The 19,421-nt window shown below is 44.9% G+C and overlaps 1 protein-coding gene across 2 annotated transcripts in view; it reads right to left on the bottom strand.

Moving 5' to 3' along the window:
- The window catches only part of ppp4r1 (protein phosphatase 4, regulatory subunit 1), a 62,575-nt gene that overhangs the window by 23,040 nt on the left and 20,114 nt on the right, over positions 1-19,421 (bottom strand). For both annotated transcript variants that reach the window (XM_056299670.1, XM_056299671.1), the window contains 4 exons: positions 15,199-15,833; positions 8,923-9,071; positions 8,702-8,758; positions 3,686-3,871 (listed from right to left, as the gene is read on the bottom strand). In XM_056299670.1, the coding sequence (XP_056155645.1) occupies positions 3,686-3,871; positions 8,702-8,758; positions 8,923-9,071; positions 15,199-15,833 (1,027 nt within the window). The remainder of the gene's footprint in view (positions 1-3,685; positions 3,872-8,701; positions 8,759-8,922; positions 9,072-15,198; positions 15,834-19,421) is intronic.

The following is a 19,421-nucleotide window of genomic DNA, read 5'->3' as shown; positions in this document are numbered from 1 at the left end:
GCTGTTCAGGATGTTGGCCCTGGAGGATGCGGACCATCCCTTCATTCTCACATGGCAGCTCCTGAATGCAATGAGACTATGGCTGCGACCAGGTCCAACGAGAGTGATGATATTAACCAGCTAGTGGCACTGGAATAGTCCATCACCAGTCTCCCGTCAGTGACCACTGACTGGGTCCAGTGCCACATCATCTGGAGGGCCTAGGCAAGGCTGTCACCCTGGCGGAGGACCACGTCGCCCTTCCTGCCAAGGATCAATGTGGCAAGCTGGCAGCTTACCACATCCCGGCCCAAGGAGATCACAGGCACGCCCCCCCACACACACACACATACACACACACATGCACCCACACACCACCACTACAGAGAAGCCCACAACGCCTACCCCTCCCTCTTCCCTAATCCACAGGGCCCAGCTTCAGCCTCTGCCCTCCCAGACCCACAGGGGGTGCCCTGGACATCAGGCCAGGAGTGCTGGCGGTGTGGGAAGCCGGACCACTTGTGGAGAGTGTCTATTAATGGAGGTGGGCCAGGTGGGCCGGTTTCTTGGCCTGTCAACTCCCTCACCCAGTCAAGTGGGCGATACAGCATGCCGGTAAGTAGTATGTAAGGGGAATAATATCAGGCTTTGGTGGATAAAGACTGCACACAGATGCTAATCCGTAAACGCGGGGCATTGTTGGAGGCGGTGTGGATGGAAATTCCATGTGTGCATGGGGACATCCACAAGTATCCAGTGGTGGCCTGATCAGAGACCGGTTATATTGAGTGAATCGCGACACTAACACTTGGCAAGAAACCACTCAATTGCTAGTGTCGAAAGACTGTTGGGAAATGATCTTCCAGGCAGCCCATCACAACCCCATGGCAGGTCACCTCAATTATAATAAAACACTCAGCCGGATAATGGCTCAATTTTACTGGCCGGGCATTCATGGCCACATCTGGCGGTGGTGTGCGACTTGCCAAAATTTCAATTGGTAAACCTGCTAGCCACCCCAAAAGTGACATTGCAGCCATTACAATTAATTAATTGAGGTCCTGTTTGAGGTCCCATTAGACCTGAGTGCACAGAGATACCACTTTGTGGTAGTCATAGTGGAACTGCGCAACGTGCTATCTCAAAGCCGTGCCATGCGCAACATCTCGGCTAAAAGTGTAGTGGTGGTTCTCGACTCCTTGAGGCAGTTGGGATCACAGCCAACCCGAAGAAGTGCGCAGTCGGTACGGTATCTGGGGTACCACTTAAGTAGCAGGTGCATCCCCACATAGATAAGACCATAGCGATTGTGGCCAGCCCAATGCCCAAGACGAAAAAGCAGGTGAGGGCATTCCTGGTACTGACTGGCTACTACAGGCGGTTCATCCCCACCTTTGCTGAGCTGACTAGTCCCCTGACCAACCTCACCCGAAAGGCTACCTCAGATCCGGTCCAGTGAATGAAACAGTGTCAGGTGGTGTTTGAGAGGGTTAAAAAAGCCTTCTGTGGGAAGCCGCTGCTGTTAGGTCTGTACAATATAGCTGGAATATTCATCACAGTAAAACATTATTTCAGTTGATATCGATTATTATTGATAACAATAACAACCTATTTTTTTAATAAAGACTAAGAAAAAAAAGGTTTAATTTAAGCGCTTAATTTTGAATTTAACCACTTTATTTATCAAAACACACAGGTAATAATTTTAACTTAAAACTTAAGACTTAAAAAAAAAACTGCCATACTGGAGAGCTAACCTGTTCTTTTTTACTCAACAATTTCCTCACCGTCTGCACTAATTTTCTCCCTCCACAGTGTTTCTGTTGCATCACATGTCGATGGTGTAACCAAACAACACACCTGTTAAATGATTGCTGTTTGCGTGTCACTTGTAGCACACTCCATTATCAAGGGATATGGTAGACTGTTTATGAGCCAGGGAGAAAGCAGACTTGGGAGTTTTGTCTGTTAAATAATTTGCTGTTTAGATTTTTATTTTTATTTTTGCATTTCTGCTTTATTAGATAGTGATACTCGCCACCTCCTTGATAGGGACAATAGAGAGACAGGAAAGCCAGGCAAGAGAGAGGGGATGACTTGCAGCAAAGGGCCTGGGCCGGATTCGAACCCAGGCTGCTGCAGTAGGGACTCTGCCTTACATGGTATGCGCTCTACCAGGTGAGCCACCGGGACACCCCAATAATTGCCTGTTTGTGTGTCACTCATAGCACGCTCCGTTATCAAGGGATAAGATAGGCTGTTTCTGAGCCAAGGTGAGAGCATTAGGGCTAGGGTTAGGATTAGGGTTAGGGGTAAGAGGTTAGGGTTAGGGGTTAGGGTTAGAGTTAGGGGTTAGGGTTAGAGTTTGGGTTGGGTTAGGGTTAGGATATGAACAGAACAGAACTGAATAAAGTACGTAAAGTTTATTCATATGGCACCTTTCACAGGCAAAGTCACAACATGCTTCACAAAGACATTAAATAAAGATTAAAAGGTAAACAGAGATTACATAGGCCAAACAATAACAAGCAATGCACAATTAGACAAAGACTGAACAAAAGCCAGACTCAACAGGTGAGTTTTAAAAATGTCCACGGAGTCAACAGACCACAAAACCAAGGTTCAGAGGCAACTGCTGTGAAAGCTCGATCCCCCCTTGGTTTGGAGCCTGGTACGAGGTACACACAATACGCATTTATCAGAGGACCTCATTGACCTGGATGTTGTGTAGGGGCAAATTAGACTGGAGATGTAGGCGGATGCCGGACCATGCAAGGCTCTATAACTACTCCACAGAAAGTTGATCAGTTCATCTGGACATGTGTCTAGATAAATTGCATAAAGATATAATCATTAAAACCCTAAATTTAACCCTATATTCAACTGGAAGCCAGTGTAAGGACGCCAGAATGGGAGTAATGTGAGAGCATTGCTCGTTCTAGTTAGAATTCTTGCAGCAGCATTCTGAATCATGTGTAGCTGAACCAGAGAGGATTTGCTAAGGCAAGTAAAAAGTGAATTACAATAGTTGATGTGTGTAGCGATGAACACATGAATAATAATTTCTATCTCAGCACCCAATACAACAGGGTTAGGCCGAGCAATGTTTCTCAAATGATGAAAGCAGAAATGGATCAACATCTTGACATGAGAAGTAAAGGACATGCTATGATCAAACATAACACCAAGGTTTCTAAGACTGGAGGGACAGAAGAGGAAAGTGAATCCAAACTAAGCCTGACCTTAGAAATTATGCTATCTGGGGTGATAATAAGGAATTCTGTCTTGTCAGTATTTAGCTGTAGGAAACTGTTTGCTATCAAGTCCTTAATGGCCATCAAACAATCATGAAGAACCAGTGGTTTATCAGGCTTGTGAGGGTCGAATGAGAAATACAGTTGCATATCATCTGCATAGCAGTGATAGGAGATGCCATCAAAACTGCTAATAATATGCCTAAGAGGAAACATCTAGAGGGCAAATAAAATGGGACCCAGGACAAACCTTGGGGCAGACCACAGCACAGAATAGAACTCCCAGAAAGTTCAATTAATTCATCTGTGTCTAGTGTGATTTCCTTACCTGGATTATTGAGCATGCATCAAGAACAAATGGAATAAAACAGAATACAATGGAAATGAACAGAGTGGAATAGAACAAAATAGAACAGAGCAGAATAGAATGGAATAGAACAGAGCAGTGTTACCTGCATGTCAGAGGCCAGGGTACAGTAGGTGGGTCGCAGACAGCTCCAATTGGCTCTGCCAAGCGTCATGGCAACAGCTGGCAGGCTGTAGGCACAGTGTCTAGTTATCTCCGTGTCAACAGTTTGAGCCCGAGACGGCTCAGTCATAGACAGATACTGGTCCAATAGAACCTGAGGAATCACATCCTACACACAAACACACGTTAGAGAGAGAGAGAGAGAGAGAGAGAGAGAGAGAGAGAGAGAGAGAGAGAGAGAGAGAGAGAGAGAGAGAGAGAGAGAGAGAGAGAGAGAGAGAAAGAGTTTGGTTAATTCACAGACCTCCTCATAGACGTCATCACATAGAGAATGAACCTCAAGCTGAGACCCAGCCTTCACCCACACTACTGGCTTCTAAGGCATTGGACAGCACAAGAATGATGGATGCTATCAGCGTCAGTAGCAACTAGGACACCCTGGGCCTCTGCTGTTCCAGAACTGTTATTCACAAATCATCTATAGCATGCTGAGGCCCTGTGAGAGAACAACCTTCCCAAATACTATAGTTACAGTCTCAAGACTAAGATCAGGTAAGCGGGTCACAGTAAAATCTTTCAATCCTACAAATTCAATTCGCATTCCCTGTAAGCCAAGTATCTTAGACCCTGTTTCAACAAACCTAAAACTAGCCCTATTTAATATTAGGTCCCTGTGTAACAAATCACTTCTAATCAATGATTTTATAACTTCGTACAAGCTTGATTTTATGTTTTTAACAGAGATTTGGTTGGACACCAAGAATGGGAATGCTATCCTTATTGAATCCACCCCAACAAATTTCATATTTGAGTTTTAAGCACAACAGAACAAAAAAGGAGGGGTGTTTGTGCCTTCTTTAGGGATAGGTTCCTTTGTAAGAAGCTGTCATTTGGAGAGTTCTCATCTTTTGAATATGTGTAGCTGAAAATGGAAATGAAATGCTCTCCATGTATTCTATATATAGTCATATACAGGCCACCAAAATACTCTCCACATTTCCTTAATGATTTTACTGAAATGCTTTCAATTATCTGCACTGAATTTGACTGTGTAGTCATCACGGGTGATTTTAATGTACACACAGATAATGTTAGTGACAAAAATGCCATAGAACTTTGGGCCATACTTGATACGTTCGATTTGTCTCAACATGTGAAAGGGCCGACCCATACCAGGGGACACACTCTAGAACTGGTTATTACTACGATTTTTAACATTTCAAATGTCACTGTACTTGATGCTGCTTTATCAGGTCATCTTTTGTGTATTCTTTGATCTGTCTATTACACCAAAAATCAACATTAGATCTGAAACTGTTAAAAAAAGGTACATTGACGAGAATACCTGAACTCTTTTTATGGAAGCCATCAAATGTGAAACTGTTCCAGCTTCAAATCATGTTGACAATCTACTGAATACTTTCAATTCTAAAATTTTGAATGTAATTGATGTCATTGCTCCTACTAAGATTAAATCGATCACCAGTGAGCAAAAGGCACCACGGAGAAACACTCAATCTGTAAGGGCCCAGAAAAGGGAGCGAAAATGGCGTAAATCAAACCTCAAAATTCACTTTGAAATCTATAAAGAAAAGCTACATACTTATAGTCTGAACTTGAAAAGTGCTAGGCAATCATTCTTCTGAGATTATCAACAAGAACAAGAATAATTCACACAGCTTATTAACTACTGGACTGCTCCGTTGGCATGTGGACACTGCTTGGCATCCTGTGCATCATGTTCTTCATAAATTTTATGTCCATTATAATTCTATTATCCTCTTTCAATGTTGTATTATGTAAATTGCGTGAACACAACATCCATTGCACGCTGTCCGTCTTGGGAGAGAGATCCCTCCTCTGTTGCTCTCCCTGAGCTTTCTTCCTATTTTTCCTGCCTGTTAAAGTTTTTTTTTTTAGGGAGTTGTTCCTTATCCGATGAGAGGGTCTAAGGACAGGATGTTGTGTTACTGTTAAGCCCACTGAGGCACATTTGTAATTTGTGATATTGGGCTGTACAAATAAAATTGATTTGATTTGATTTGATACTATTGACAGGTTAACTGACCCTCCGGTTCCAATAGCACCTGAATTAGTTTCTACAAGCAAGTGCAGCGAGTTTGCATCCTTTTTTAATGACAAGATACAAGATATCAGATTTTCTATTAACTCCTCAATGACAAACAAAAAGGGGGCGTGGCCTGAACACCGCATGGAGTAGCCGCGTTTTAGGGAAGCTCCACAACCCTCACTAAAAATTTAGAATAAAACACACTCACACCGCAAATACTATGACCAAGAGACGACATAACAATAAGAATAAGACAACGAACCAAAAATTGTCTCCCAAAGAGGAGGACAAAGCCACTTCTGACGCCGACAGCGACGCTAGCAGCTTAACCGCAATGGCTAGCAACCCCAGCACTACCGGCGACACCACGAGCCCTCAGCCTACCCTGGCTAGCATCTTAACCGCTATCCAGAAACTAGACGGGGACATCAACATGAGGTTCAATACGCTGGACACTAAACTAAATGCAGTCCAAACCTCACTAACCGACCACTCAACTTGCATTGCTGACTTGCAGGAGTGTGCTACCGGCTACGAGACCCGTACCGCAGCCCTGGAGAAGCAGTGTGATGAGCTGACTGAGACCAGCAAAGCCACGAAGAGGAAGCGGATTGAGCTAGAAGGCCGTTTAAGACGCTCCAACATCAAAACCACTGGTCTACCAGAGAAAGCTGAGGGCGGCAACCCAACGGAGTTCGTTGCGGGGTTCTTACCTAAACTCCTGGGAGTGCAGGGTTAATTTATATAGCTGAGTGTACTACATTGTATTAAGTCTTATACTGTACATTTTTCCTTTTTAAAAATTTTTTTTTTTTTACCTTCAGTCTGAGACATCTATTCGCATCTATCCCAATTAAAAGATGGTGCTGAACGTCATTTCTTTTTGTATCTTAAGAGCAGTTCTGTTGTTATGGTTGCTTTTGTTATTGTCCTTGTGTCTGTTTGATTTGCTTAGGGGTGGGGGGTGGAAGGATTTACTGTTTTTGTGATCTGTCTTGTCTATCCCTGTTAATTGAAAATTTTATAAATAAAACGTTTGAAAAAAAAAAGACAAACAAAAAAGCATCACTATTGCAGTCTTCCAGAACCAACTTAGTAGGTATGACTGAATTTATTCCCATTGACAAGAAAACTCTTGAAGAAATTGTCTCAAATCTTAATTCATCTACCTGTTGTCTTGATGTTTTACCCACTAGATTCCTTAAAACAGTTTTGAGTAGCCTGGCGAAGGAGCTAATACTTGTAGTCAATAACTCTCTCCAATCTGGCATTTTCCCAAAGGCTTTGAAAACTGCAGTTATTGGGTCTCTCCGAAAGAAGAACAGTCTTGATGTTACTGTACTGAACAGCTATCGACCTATATCAAACTTACGTTCTTAGGTAAAGTTATTGAAAAAGTTGTTAACCAACAACTTAGTAACTTTTTAACATTGAACAACTGCTTTGATATCTTCCAGTCAGGATTTTGGCCCCATCATAGCACCGAGGCTGCACTCATAAAGGTACTAAATTACATCCACCTGAACAATGACTCTGGCAAAGTCTGTTTTAGTACTGTTGGATCTTAGTGCCGCATTTGACACTGTGGACCATATATTTATTTCTATTACAACATTAGAAAATTGGGTGGGACTCTCTGGGACTGTCCTTAAATGGTTCCAGTCATATCTTTATGACAGAAAGTACTTTGTTTCCATTGGAAACTGTGTCCGAGCAGATGGCCATGACTTGCGGGGTTCCACAGGGGTCCATTTTAGGTCCTCTTTTGTTCAATCTGTATATGCTTCCTTTAGGCCAAATCCTACAAAACAATAAAGTATCCTACCATAATTATGCAGATGAAATGCAAATTTATATATCACTGACACCAGGTGACTATGGACCTACTGAATCTCTGTGCCGCTGCATTGAACGAATCCATGACTGGATGTGTCAAAATGTTCTCTAACTAAATAGGTATAAGACCGAGATAATTGTCTCTGGAGCACAGAAAGAATGACAGAATGTCGGCTCTCATCTTGAGTCTCTGTCTTTAAAAACTAAGAGTCAAGCAAGAAAGCTTGGCGTTATCCTGGACTCACATTTAAATTGTAATAGCCACATCAAATCGGTAACCTCGTCAGCCTACTACCACCTAAAAAATATTGCTAGAGTCGGAGACATAATGTCCAAACAAGATCTAGAAAGGCTTACTCATGCCTTCATTTCCAGTAGATTCGATTATTGCAATGGTCTTTTCACAGGTCTGTCAAAAAAAGCTATCCAGCAACTCCAACTTATTCAGAATGCCGCTGCTAGGGTCCTAACAAAGACTAGGAAATTTGATCACATTACAACAGTCCTAAAATCCTTACACTGGTTACCAGTCACTCAGAGAATTGGTTTCAAAGTATTGCTGCTTGTTTATAAATCACTTTGTGGCTCTGGGCCCAAATACATCTCTGACATGCTTGTGTCATATGAACCTTGTAGGACCCTTAGGTCATCTGGGGATGGCCTATTGGCTGTCCCAAGAGTTAGAACAAAACATGGTGAGGCAGTGTTTCATTATCACGCTACATTGACCTGGAATAACCTCCCAGATGATATCAGACAAGCTTTGACCCTGACCACTTTTAAATCAAAGTTAAAAACGTTCCTATTTTGTACTGCTTACCTTGCCCTGTAACATCTTTTTAGCTAAATAGACTTTAGCTTAACTAGTTTACTTTTTAAGTCTTTTATCCTTTGTATTTTTTGTCTGTACTTTTGCACTTTTTTAAGAGTTTTAATTGGAAAAATGTGTTTATCTTTTACCTTTGTAATTTTGTCACTCTGTAAAGCACTTTGAATTGCCCTAGTGTATGAAATGTGCTGTACAAATAAAATTGCCTTGCCTTGCCATTATCAGATTAAAATATCAATGATAGATTTTGATTAAAATTATACCTGCTGTTTAGAACTTGTTTCTTCTTCAGGATTGCCATCCTCATCTACGTCATAATTCTGACACACACACACACACACACACACACACACACACACACACACACACACACACACGCTTGTTAGTTTAAAGTCCCACTTTTGTATGAGATGTAGACAGAAAGCTCGACAGTTAGAAAAACACCAATAAAAAGACAGACAGAGGAAGAAAGAAAAAAACCTACCAAAGAGAAAGAGTTCCCCAGGTTTCCCAGTAACCTTTGACCTTTTCTGTGACACTGAGGTGATCTCATCTCTGGCTTCGTCTGTTCCTCCTCTGGCCCATCCTTCACCATGGTGGCTCTGAGGGCGGCAGTCAACACATCGACCTGAGCTGCAGGGGGAAAGAGCAGGAGCGAGTCATTTACCTCAACGACTACAGAGAGAAAGAGAGGGCGAGGGAGAGAGGGTGAGAGAGAGAGATCAAAAATATACAATGGAGTCCAAAAGTGTGAGACCAAATAGAAAATCTGGAAATCTTATTATATTTTCATGTACATCTGGAAATAATCAAAGTTTGAGGATTTAGAAACATTTAAAAACACAAAAAGATATGACAAGTGAAAATAAGAAATATTCAGATTCTGGCGTCTGGGTGGCGTGGCGGTCTATTCTGTTGCCTATCAACACCGGGATCACCAGTTCGAATCCCCGTGTTACCTCTGGCTTGGTCGGGCATCCCTACAGACACAATTAGCTGTGTCTGCGGGTGGCAAGCTGGATGTGGGTATGTGTCCCGGTCCTGGTTGCTGCACTAGTGCCTCCTCTGGTCGGTCAGGGCGCCTGTTCGGGGGGGGGGGGACTGGGGGGAATAGCGTGATCCTCTCAGCGCTACGTCCCCCTGGTGAAACGCCTCACTGTCAGGTGAAAGGAGGTTGCTGGTGACTCCACATGTATCAGAGGAGACACGTGATAGTCTGCATCCAGCACCCAGACAATCAGCAATGGTGCCTCCCAGGGATGTGTGCTCTGCCCTCTACTCTTCTCCCTCTACACAAATAACTGCACCTCAGGTGACCCGTCTGTTAAACTCCTGAAGTTGGCAGATGACACAACTATCACTGGCCTTATCCAGGATGGTGACGAGTCTGCATATAGACGGGAGGTTGATCAGCTGGCCCTCTGGTGTTGCCATAACAATGTGGAGCTGAACACGCTCAAAACAGTGGAGATGACAGTGGACTTAAAGAGGAGCCCCCCCCCCAACACTGCCCCCCCTCACCATACTCAACAGCATGGCGTCTACAGTGAAAACCTACAGATTTCTGGGTTCCACAATCTCCCAGGACCTAAAGTGGGTACCAAACAGTGATGTGCAGTCAGGGGAGGCAGTGCCTCACCCAGGCTAATAAGAAAAAAAAAGAAATATCATGATAGTTACAAAAAACATTTATTGATTTTTTTAAACTTTATTTTGTTAAGATTGTTGTAAAAAATCATGTAAAACTTGTTGTTTTATCAATAAAAGGCATGCCCTATTCAGGATGGCTTGCTCCCAAAGCTAGCATTCATGAATGCAGGCTGCTGAGGCAGAGTCTGCTTGTGCCTCTCTCTGGCACAAATAAATATAGTTCACTGCCTACCCAGCCATGAACCTCACTGCACGTTGCTGCATCCAACATAGTCACAATCATCAAAAAGGCCCACCAGAGGATGTACTTTCTCCGCCAGCTCAAGAAATTCAACCTGCTTCTGAACTGCTGATTCAGTTCTACAATACAGTAATCCAGTCTGTCCTCTGCAGATCCACCACTGTCTGATTTGGATTTGCCACCAAACAGGACAGGGACAGACTACAATGGACAGTTAGCTCTGCAGAGAAAATCATTGGTGCCAACTTGCCCTCCATTAAGGACTTATGCACCTCCAGATTCAGGAAACGGGAAGGCAGCATCACTGCAGACCTATCACACCCTGGTCACAACCTGTTCCAACTCCTCCCCTCTGGCAGGCGCTACAGAGCACTGTACCCCAAAACAACCAGATATAAAAACACGTTCTTTCTGCAGGCTGTCATTCAAATGAACAATTAACACTGTCAATAAATCCACCATGTTGTATGTTGTATGTACTGTACTTTACATGTTGTATATACTGTACTTTACATTGTACGTATACTGGTACACTCTGTCATGTACATCTACCTCAGGCATGTATGTAAGTAACCTTCCATTATCTTAATCCATCCAATATCTTAACCGCTTATCCTGCTTTCAGGGTCGCAGGGATGCTGGAGCCTATTCCAGCAGTCATTGGGCGGCAGGCGGGGAGACACCCTGGACAAGGCGCCAGGCCATCACAGGGCCGACACACATACACACACATTCATTCCTAGGGACAATTTAGTACGGCCAATTCACCTGACTTTACATGTCTTCAGACTGTGGGAGGAAAACGGAGCCCCCAGAGGAAACCCACGCAGACACGGGGAGAATATGCAAACTCCACACAGAAGACGGACTCCGCTGTCCTGACATCAGTGGGGAGTTCATTCCACCACTGTGGGGCCAGGACAGAAAAGAGCCGTGACCAGGTCGATAGGCAGCAGGGGCCTCTGAACGATGGGGCAACCAGGCATCCCGAGGCAGCAGAGCGAAGTGGTCGGACGGGGGTGTAGGGCTTGACCATGGCCTGGAGATAGGAAGGAGCTGTTCCTTTCACTACCCTGTAGGCTAGCACCAGAGTCTTAAACTGGATGCGAGCAGCTACTGGGAGCCAGTGTAGGAACATGAGAAGGGGAGTTATGTGGGAGAGTTTAGGGCGGTTGAACACCAGACGAGCTGCAGCTTTCTGAACAAGCTCCAGAGGTCTGATGGCCGATGCTGGGGTGCCAGCAAGGAGGGAGTTGCCGTAGTCCAGCCGGGAGATGACCAGAGCCTGAATGAGCACCTGTGCCATCTCGTCGGTGAGGAATGGGTGAATCCTCCTGATGTTATACAGGAGAAATCTGCAGGAGTGAGCAAACAATGCAACGTTTGCAGCAAACGACTGTTAGACATCCAGGATCACACCCAAATTCCTCATAGTCGGAGTCGGCGTCAACATGGTGTTGTCAATGGTGATGGCCAGGTCTCGGTGCGGGCAACCTTTCCCCAGGAGGAACATCAGCTCTGTCTTGTCCAGATTGAGGTTCAGGTGGTGTGTCGCCATCTACTCCGAGATGTCAGTCAAGCACACAGCAATGTGTGTCTCTACTTGTGTGTCAGAGGGAGGAAAGGACAAGATCAGCTGGGTGTCATCGGCATAACAATGGTAAGAGAAGTCATGCGAGTGAATAACAGAACCCAGGGATGTCGTGTACAGGGAGAACAGGAGAGGACCCAGAACCGAACCCTGTGGAACACCTGTAGTCAGTCTGCGAGGCTCCGACACAGATCCCCTCCATGTCACCTGGTAGGAGCGACCTGTCGGGTAGGATGCAAACATTGAGAGTGCAGAGCCTGTGACACCCAGCCCCTCGAGGGTAGAGAGGAGGATCTGGTGGTTCACTGTGTCGAACGCAGCTGACAGGTCCAGGAGTATCAGGACAGAGGAGAGAGAGTTTGCTCTTGCAGAGTGCAGTGATTCTGTCACACAAGTAGCTCTAGTTCAGGCACCGGTTCCGTTCAGGATTCTGGGAACCTTGGTGTTGTGTGGTGAACGGGCCCGAGTTTCGACCAGTTTTTAGAGGAACCATTGTACGTCATCAACGGGGGACTTTGTGCGTTGCACACCGGATGTAAACATTAGCTACATCCCACTGAAACCCACTAGCTAGCAATAATATGGCATTATATTATTACGTCGTCCAGCTCCACTTTTGGACAACTCTTTTTTATCGTCTCGGTAGTTCTTAAGTTTTTTTTTTAACTTGTTGATAATTTGTTCTTGCGTTCGAGTGAACCCATTCTTGGCCATCTCTTCTACTAATTTGCCATACAGCTTACTCTTTCTCATGCTACTCTCTACTTTTCTCTGAAACTCGGGAGATGCCCAGATAACAACCAAACACTGAGTTTCCTCAGCTGAGCACTGCGCACCCTTGTTATCTGCAGATTTCTCCGTTATCTACCGCTAGGCTATCTCCTCTCTTCTTCTTCTGGAGTGTCATGCGCCCATTGATGACATCACATTTCGCACTGACAAACCTGCTATTTTTTGGTGCCAGTTCAGAACTAAGTTTTCGGGTTCGCAACCAATTTATTTTTGGTCGAAATGCTCTGAACCGTTCAAAAAAGGTTTTGTGAACCTGTTCCCTGTTGGTGGAAAAGGGCTATGAGAGAGCCACGAAACCAGAGTCACATTCCATGTAGTGCAAACCTACATGGCCAATAAACATGATTCTGATAATTCTGATTCTGAGTAGAGTTACCATTGGCCACCTCCTATACATGGATGACATCAAGCTGTATGCCAGGAGTGAGCAAGACATTGAGTCTCTGATCCACCTCACCAGGATCTACAGCGACAACATTGGGACGTCATTTGGCCTGGACAAATACGGTCGAATGGTGGCAAAAAGAGGGAAGGTGGTGAGCACTGAAGGGGTTGATTTACCAGATGACAGGATAACAGACATACAGGACAGTTACAAGTACCTGGTATTCCACAGGCAAATGGAAACCAGGAGGAGGCAACAAGGAGGTCATCTACTGCCAAATACATGCAGAGAGTGAGGCAGGTCCTGAGCAGCCAGCTCACTGGGAAGAATAAGATCCAAGTCATCAAAACATATGCCATACCAGTCATCACATACCCAGCTGGAATAATAAGCTGGCCAAAGGAGTAGATAAAGACCACAGATATCAGGACACGGAAACTCCTCACAATGCACGGAGGGTTCCACCCAAAGTCCAGTAGCTTGAGAATCGACGATAAGCAAAAAGATGGGGGCCAAGGGTTAGTGAGTGTCAGGGCCACTATTCAGTATGAAACAAGAAACATCCATAAATACATCAAAAAGTGGGCCCCCAGGATGAACTGCTGAGTGAGTACCTCAGGCAGCAGAAGACAGCGTGCGGAGGAAGAAGAAGAGGAGGTATCATGGAAGATCAAACCCCTCCATGGGATGTACCATCGACAGATAGAAGATGTAACTGATATTGAGAAAGCCTACCAGTGGCTAGAAAAGGCTCGACTGAATGACAGCACAGAGACTCTGATCAGCACAGCACAAGAACAGGCACTCAGGACCAGATCAATTGAGGCAGAGGTCTACCACAACAGACAAGAGCCAAGATGCAAGCTGTGCAACGATGCCCCTGAGACAGTCCAGCACTTAGTAGCAGGGTGTAAAATGCTAGCTGGGAAAGCATACACTGAAAGGCCTAATTGAGTGACTGGGATAGTTTACAGGAACATCTGTACTGAATACAGACGGGAAGTCCCCAAGTCCAAATGGGAGACATCACCAAAGGTGGCTGAGAATGGCAGAGCTAAGATCCTATTGGACTTCAAGTTCCAGACTGACAAGCAGGTGCTGGCTAATCAACCAGACATTGTGGTGGTCGACAAGGAACAGAAGACAACAGTAGTGATCCATGTAGCAATCCTGAGCGATGGCAACATCAAGAAGAAAGAGCATGAAAAGCTAGAGAAATACCAAGGGCTGAGAGAAGAACTAGATCAGACGTGGAAGGTGAAATCCACAGTATTGCCAGTTGTAATAGCAGCACTAGGGGCTGTGACCCCCAGACTGGGAGAGTGGCTCCAGCAGATTCCAGGAACAACATCTGAGGTCTCTGTCCAGAAGAGTGGAGTCCTAGGAGCAGCAGGAGAATGTTTGGTTGCAGTTGTTCATTGCTGCTAAAAGTGGCATAACCAGTTATTATGTTCAGGGGACAATTACTTTTTCACATGGGTGATACGGGTGTTGGACATATTTTTTCCTTAAATAAATAAAATCATTTAAAAACTGAATTTTGTCTTTATTTGGGTTCTCTTTGACATATTACATTTTGTATGAAGCTCTGAAACAACTAGGTGAAAAATATGCAAAAACAGGCAATCAAGAAGGGGCAAAAGACTTTTCCCAGTGCTGCACTTACATATATGCGCGGGGGTATAGATTTAGAGGACGGTAATGGCAGTACCCATGTATAAAGGGTATAAAGGGTTACATTATAAGGTTGAAATATTACTAATAGATATTAGTGTTGCTATGTAAACTACTGATTTCTTTCTTTTTAACACTTTCCAAATGATGGTATTTACACAACTTTTATGATATTGCTCTAACTGAATTCTTGTCAAATTCTTGCTTTCCTAGCATAGACAGTTCTCCGGCGTCCGTGTTGGATTATACTTTCTGAATACAAATGCAGTCTCCACAGAAGACTGAGACTAAAACCAAGACTAGACTTTTACAGCCTTTTAAATTTGATCAATATGAACCTGAGTAACAAGCGACACCCATCAGCCACTTGTTCTTACTTACATACTTGAGAGCGAGAGCAAGAGAGAGAGAGAGAGAGAGAGCTGACCTTTGACATCTGGATCATCAATGTGGGGCTCCAGGTTCTCTATCAGGTCCTCCAATTGGCTTTTCCTCAGAGCAGGAGAAGAAGAGAGAAGGGGGAGACAGGGAAAAGAACTAGACAGCTCCTCACCACCAGCTGTGGCTGAGGCTGTGTGGGTGTGGGCAGGGGGTGTGGGCAGGGATGAAGGGGTGTGGTCAGAGGGTGTGGGCAGGGCTGAAAGGGTGTGGTCATAGGTTGCAGAGGGCATATTGGGGGTGTGGTCAGAGGGTGTGGGAGGGGCTGAAGGGGTGTAGTCAGAAGGTGTAGAGGGTGCAATGAGGGTGTGATCAGAAAGTGTGGCTGGGGTCTGGAGGGCATGGTTGATCTCCTGAAGTAGCTTCAGGTCGATGATGGGGGTAGGAGTCCTCCAGTAAAAGAAGGAGTTGAATTTTCTCTCCTCTTCTGCTCCTTCTGCCTCTGTGTCCAAGTGTGTTTGTGAGTTTACATATGAGTGTGTGCTGACGTAAAGGTCAAGGTCACTGTGACTATCACAGGAGCCCCGCCTCCTCTCCTCTGTTCCCTCTTTGGGCAGCAAGGAATTGTGGGATATGCAGTCTGGCTGAACTGGAAGGACAGCTTCCACAGTAGCTATCCTCCCACTGGATGGGGACACACACACACAAACACACACACACACACACACACACACACACACACACACACACACACACACACACACACAGAAACACATATGCAGTTTTGAAACAAGTTGCAAAATGCACATGTGTGTGTGCTCTTGTACTTTCATCATTGTAATGACGAGTTTGAGTTTTAACCATCAGGGTGAGGACATGTTGTCCCATTTTCACTTCCACACTGTAGGATTAGGTTCCACACTGTAGGGATAGGTTCCACACTGTAGGGTTAGGTTCTACACTGTAGGATTAGGTTCTACACTGTAGGAATAGGTGTAGGGTTAGGTTCTACACTGTAGGATTAGGTGTAGGGTTAGGTTCGACACTGTAGGATTAGGTTCTACACTGTAGGATTAGGTGTAGGGTTAGTTTCTACACTGTAGGATTAGGTGTAGGGTTAGGTTCGACACTGTAGGATTAGGTTCTACACTGTAGGATTAGGTGTAGGGTTAGGTTCTACACTGTAGGATTAGGTTCCACACTGAAGGGTTAGGTTCTACACTGTAGGATTAGGTGTAGGGTTAGGTTCTACACTGTAGGAGTAGGTTCTACACTGTAGGATTAGGTGTTGGGTTAGGTTCTACACTGTAGGATTAGGTTCCACACTGAAGGGTTAGGTTCTACACTGTAGGATTAGGTGTAGGGTTAGGTTCTACACTGTAGGATTAGGTTCTACACTGTAGGATTAGGTGTAGGGTTAGTTTCCACACTGTAGGATTAGGTTCTACACTGTAGGATTAGGTGTAGGGTTAGGTTCTACACTGTAGAATTAGGTGTAGGGTTAGGTTCTACACTGTAGGATTAGGTTCTACACTGTAGGAATAGGTGTAGGGTTAGGTTCTACACTGTAGGATTAGGTGTAGGGTTAGGTTCGACACTGTAGGATTAGGTTCTACACTGTAGCATTAGGTGTAGGGTTAGGTTCTACACTGTAGGATTAGGTGTAGGGTTAGGTTCGACACTGTAGGATTAGGTTCTACACTGTAGGATTAGGTGTAGGATTAGGTTCTACACTGTAGGATTAGGTTCCACACTGAAGGGTTAGGTTCTACACTGTAGGATTAGGTGTAGGGTTAGGTTCTACACTGTAGGATTAGGTTCTACACTGTAGGATTAGGTGTAGGGTTAGGTTCTACACTGTAGGATTAGGTTCCACACTGAAGGGTTAGGTTCTACACTGTAGGATTAGGTTCTACACTGTAGGATTAGGTGTAGGGTTAGGTTCTACACTGTAGGATTAGGTTCCACACGGTAGGATTAGGTTCTGGTCAGACATGCACATGAGATGGTTCAGGTTAGGAAATCCATGTAATCAATGAGGGTCCTCATAAGCATAGAAAAACACTGTGTGTGTGTGTGTGTCTGTGTGTGTGTTTTTTTCAGTTCTGATTCCAAAACCTGAATTTGAATATCTGTCGATACCGACACCGATACCAGAGCACTTTTTACTTGAATATTATAATCATTATTATTATTATTGTTGTTGTTGACATTATTGTGAGGTTACATGAGGCTGTAGTACACCACAAATCTTATTTAAAGAGCAAAACACATAAAAAAATGCATTAAATGTTAATGTATTCAAAGCAGTGTACTGGAACTGCAGTTTACTGGGCTTCACGTACAAACTGGCGCAGGAGTGCAAACTGCTGTGGCAGCTCCTTGTCCTTTGTCCACGTCTACGTTAAGTTTGTGTCATCGTGTGGAGTGCGAGGGAAATATGTCTATGATCGTCAGTTTCTTTTGGACATCAGCGGTGAGAAACACTGGCTGGGAGGGCCGACATTAAATCGAATGGTTGAGCTTGGTCTGCTACATCCAGTGGGCCCAAAGACCACGGCCCTGCCCGGAGTTACGTCCGAGAGGAAACACCGAAAGCGGTGTGACAGGTTGCAGAAGCGGGGCAAACATGAGGTGTGCAAGCTAGGCTAACTGCTAACCCATACAAACCTGCAGTTTCGATAATCATGCTGGCCAACACTGGTTCTCTGGACAGCAATATGGACTATATCAGACTTTTGAGAGCTTCCCAGCACAGCGTGAGGAGCTGCTGTGTCTCTGTTTACACAGACGTGGCTAGATGAAAACATCACAGACACCCTGATTCAGCTGGAGGGGCTTACACTCCACAGAGCGGACTGAGTAGCCTCGCGATCTGGAAAGCTCCGAGGAGGTGGCCTGGCCGTTTACATCAACAAATTGTGGCGCGAAGATGCCGAGATAGTCTCTGTGGTAGTCATTGTGGCAGTCTATTCTGCATTCTTCATTGCTGCAGGAGATTTCAACCAGGCAAGTCTCAAGTCTGTTTTACCAGCATGTGATTTTTGCAACAAGGGGCGATAACACATTAGACCTAGTTTTCACAAACATTAAGAACTCCTGTAAAGCAGCCCTCCTCCCCCACACTGGAAACTCTGACCACCTAACTGTTACGCTGACTCCAGCATACAGACTTTGGGTGAAATGAGAGAAACCAGTACTTAAAGAAGTCCGAATGTGGCCACAGGAGGCAATTCCATCACTGCAGGACTGCTTTGAAAACACACAATTGGACATTTTTAAAGCGGCAGCAACATACATACAAACAATGTCATTGACTTGCAGGAATACACTGAGTCTGTCATAGGCTATATTAACAAGTGCATAGATGATGTGACTGTGGTCAAAACTATCAAGAAGAGGGCCAACCAGAAACCCTGGTTGAATGGGGAGGTCCGTTCACTGCTGAGAACCCGAAATGCTGCATTCAGATCTGGAGACACTCCAACATACCAACTGGCCAAGAGAAATCTGTCCCGGGGTATCAAGGAGGCAAAGAGGCTGTTTGGACAAAAGCTCAACAGCCACTTTACTGATAACAAAGACACACGGTGCTTGTGGCAAGGTTTTCAAGCAATAACTGACTACAAGCCCCCACCCCTGCAGGCATGCCATAAAGATCCCTCCCTACCAGATAAACTCAATGACTTTTTTGCACGTTTTGAGGTAACCAACAACAGGCGGGCACAGAAACTTCCACCATCACCAAGCGACCAGTTACTCCAGCTGTCTACAGCTGAGGTAAAGAAGGCCTTTGCCAGCGTCAACCCACGCAAAGCTGCGGGGCCAGACAACATACCTCGGTCTGTTCTCAAGGACTGCGCAGAACAGCTGAAAGATGTTTTGCAGACATCTTCAACACATAACTCAGTCAAGCAGTAGTGCCCAACTGCCTCATAAGTGCCACCATCATTTCCCTGCCCAAAAAGTCAAACCCAGCCAGTATGAAATACTTCCACCCTTTGGCTCTCACTCCCATGGTTCTGAAGTTCTTTGAGCAGCTTGTCAAGCAGCACATCAAGGCCTGTGTCACGGCAAACCTAGATTCCCTACAGTTTGTATACAGAGCCAAACAATCCATGGAAGATGCAATATCTACCACACTCCACCTCACTTTGTCACACCTGGAAGGGGAGAACACCTACGCCAGGATCCTCTTCATCAATTTCAGCTCAGCATCTAACACCAGTACCACAACAACTGGTGGAGAAGCTGAGGTTGCTGGACGTGGAC

This window comes from Lampris incognitus, chromosome 19, assembly GCF_029633865.1.
Source record: "Lampris incognitus isolate fLamInc1 chromosome 19, fLamInc1.hap2, whole genome shotgun sequence".
In the NCBI taxonomy this organism is placed as follows: domain Eukaryota; kingdom Metazoa; phylum Chordata; class Actinopteri; order Lampriformes; family Lampridae; genus Lampris; species Lampris incognitus.
This window is presented reverse-complemented; position numbering and strand designations above follow the sequence as displayed.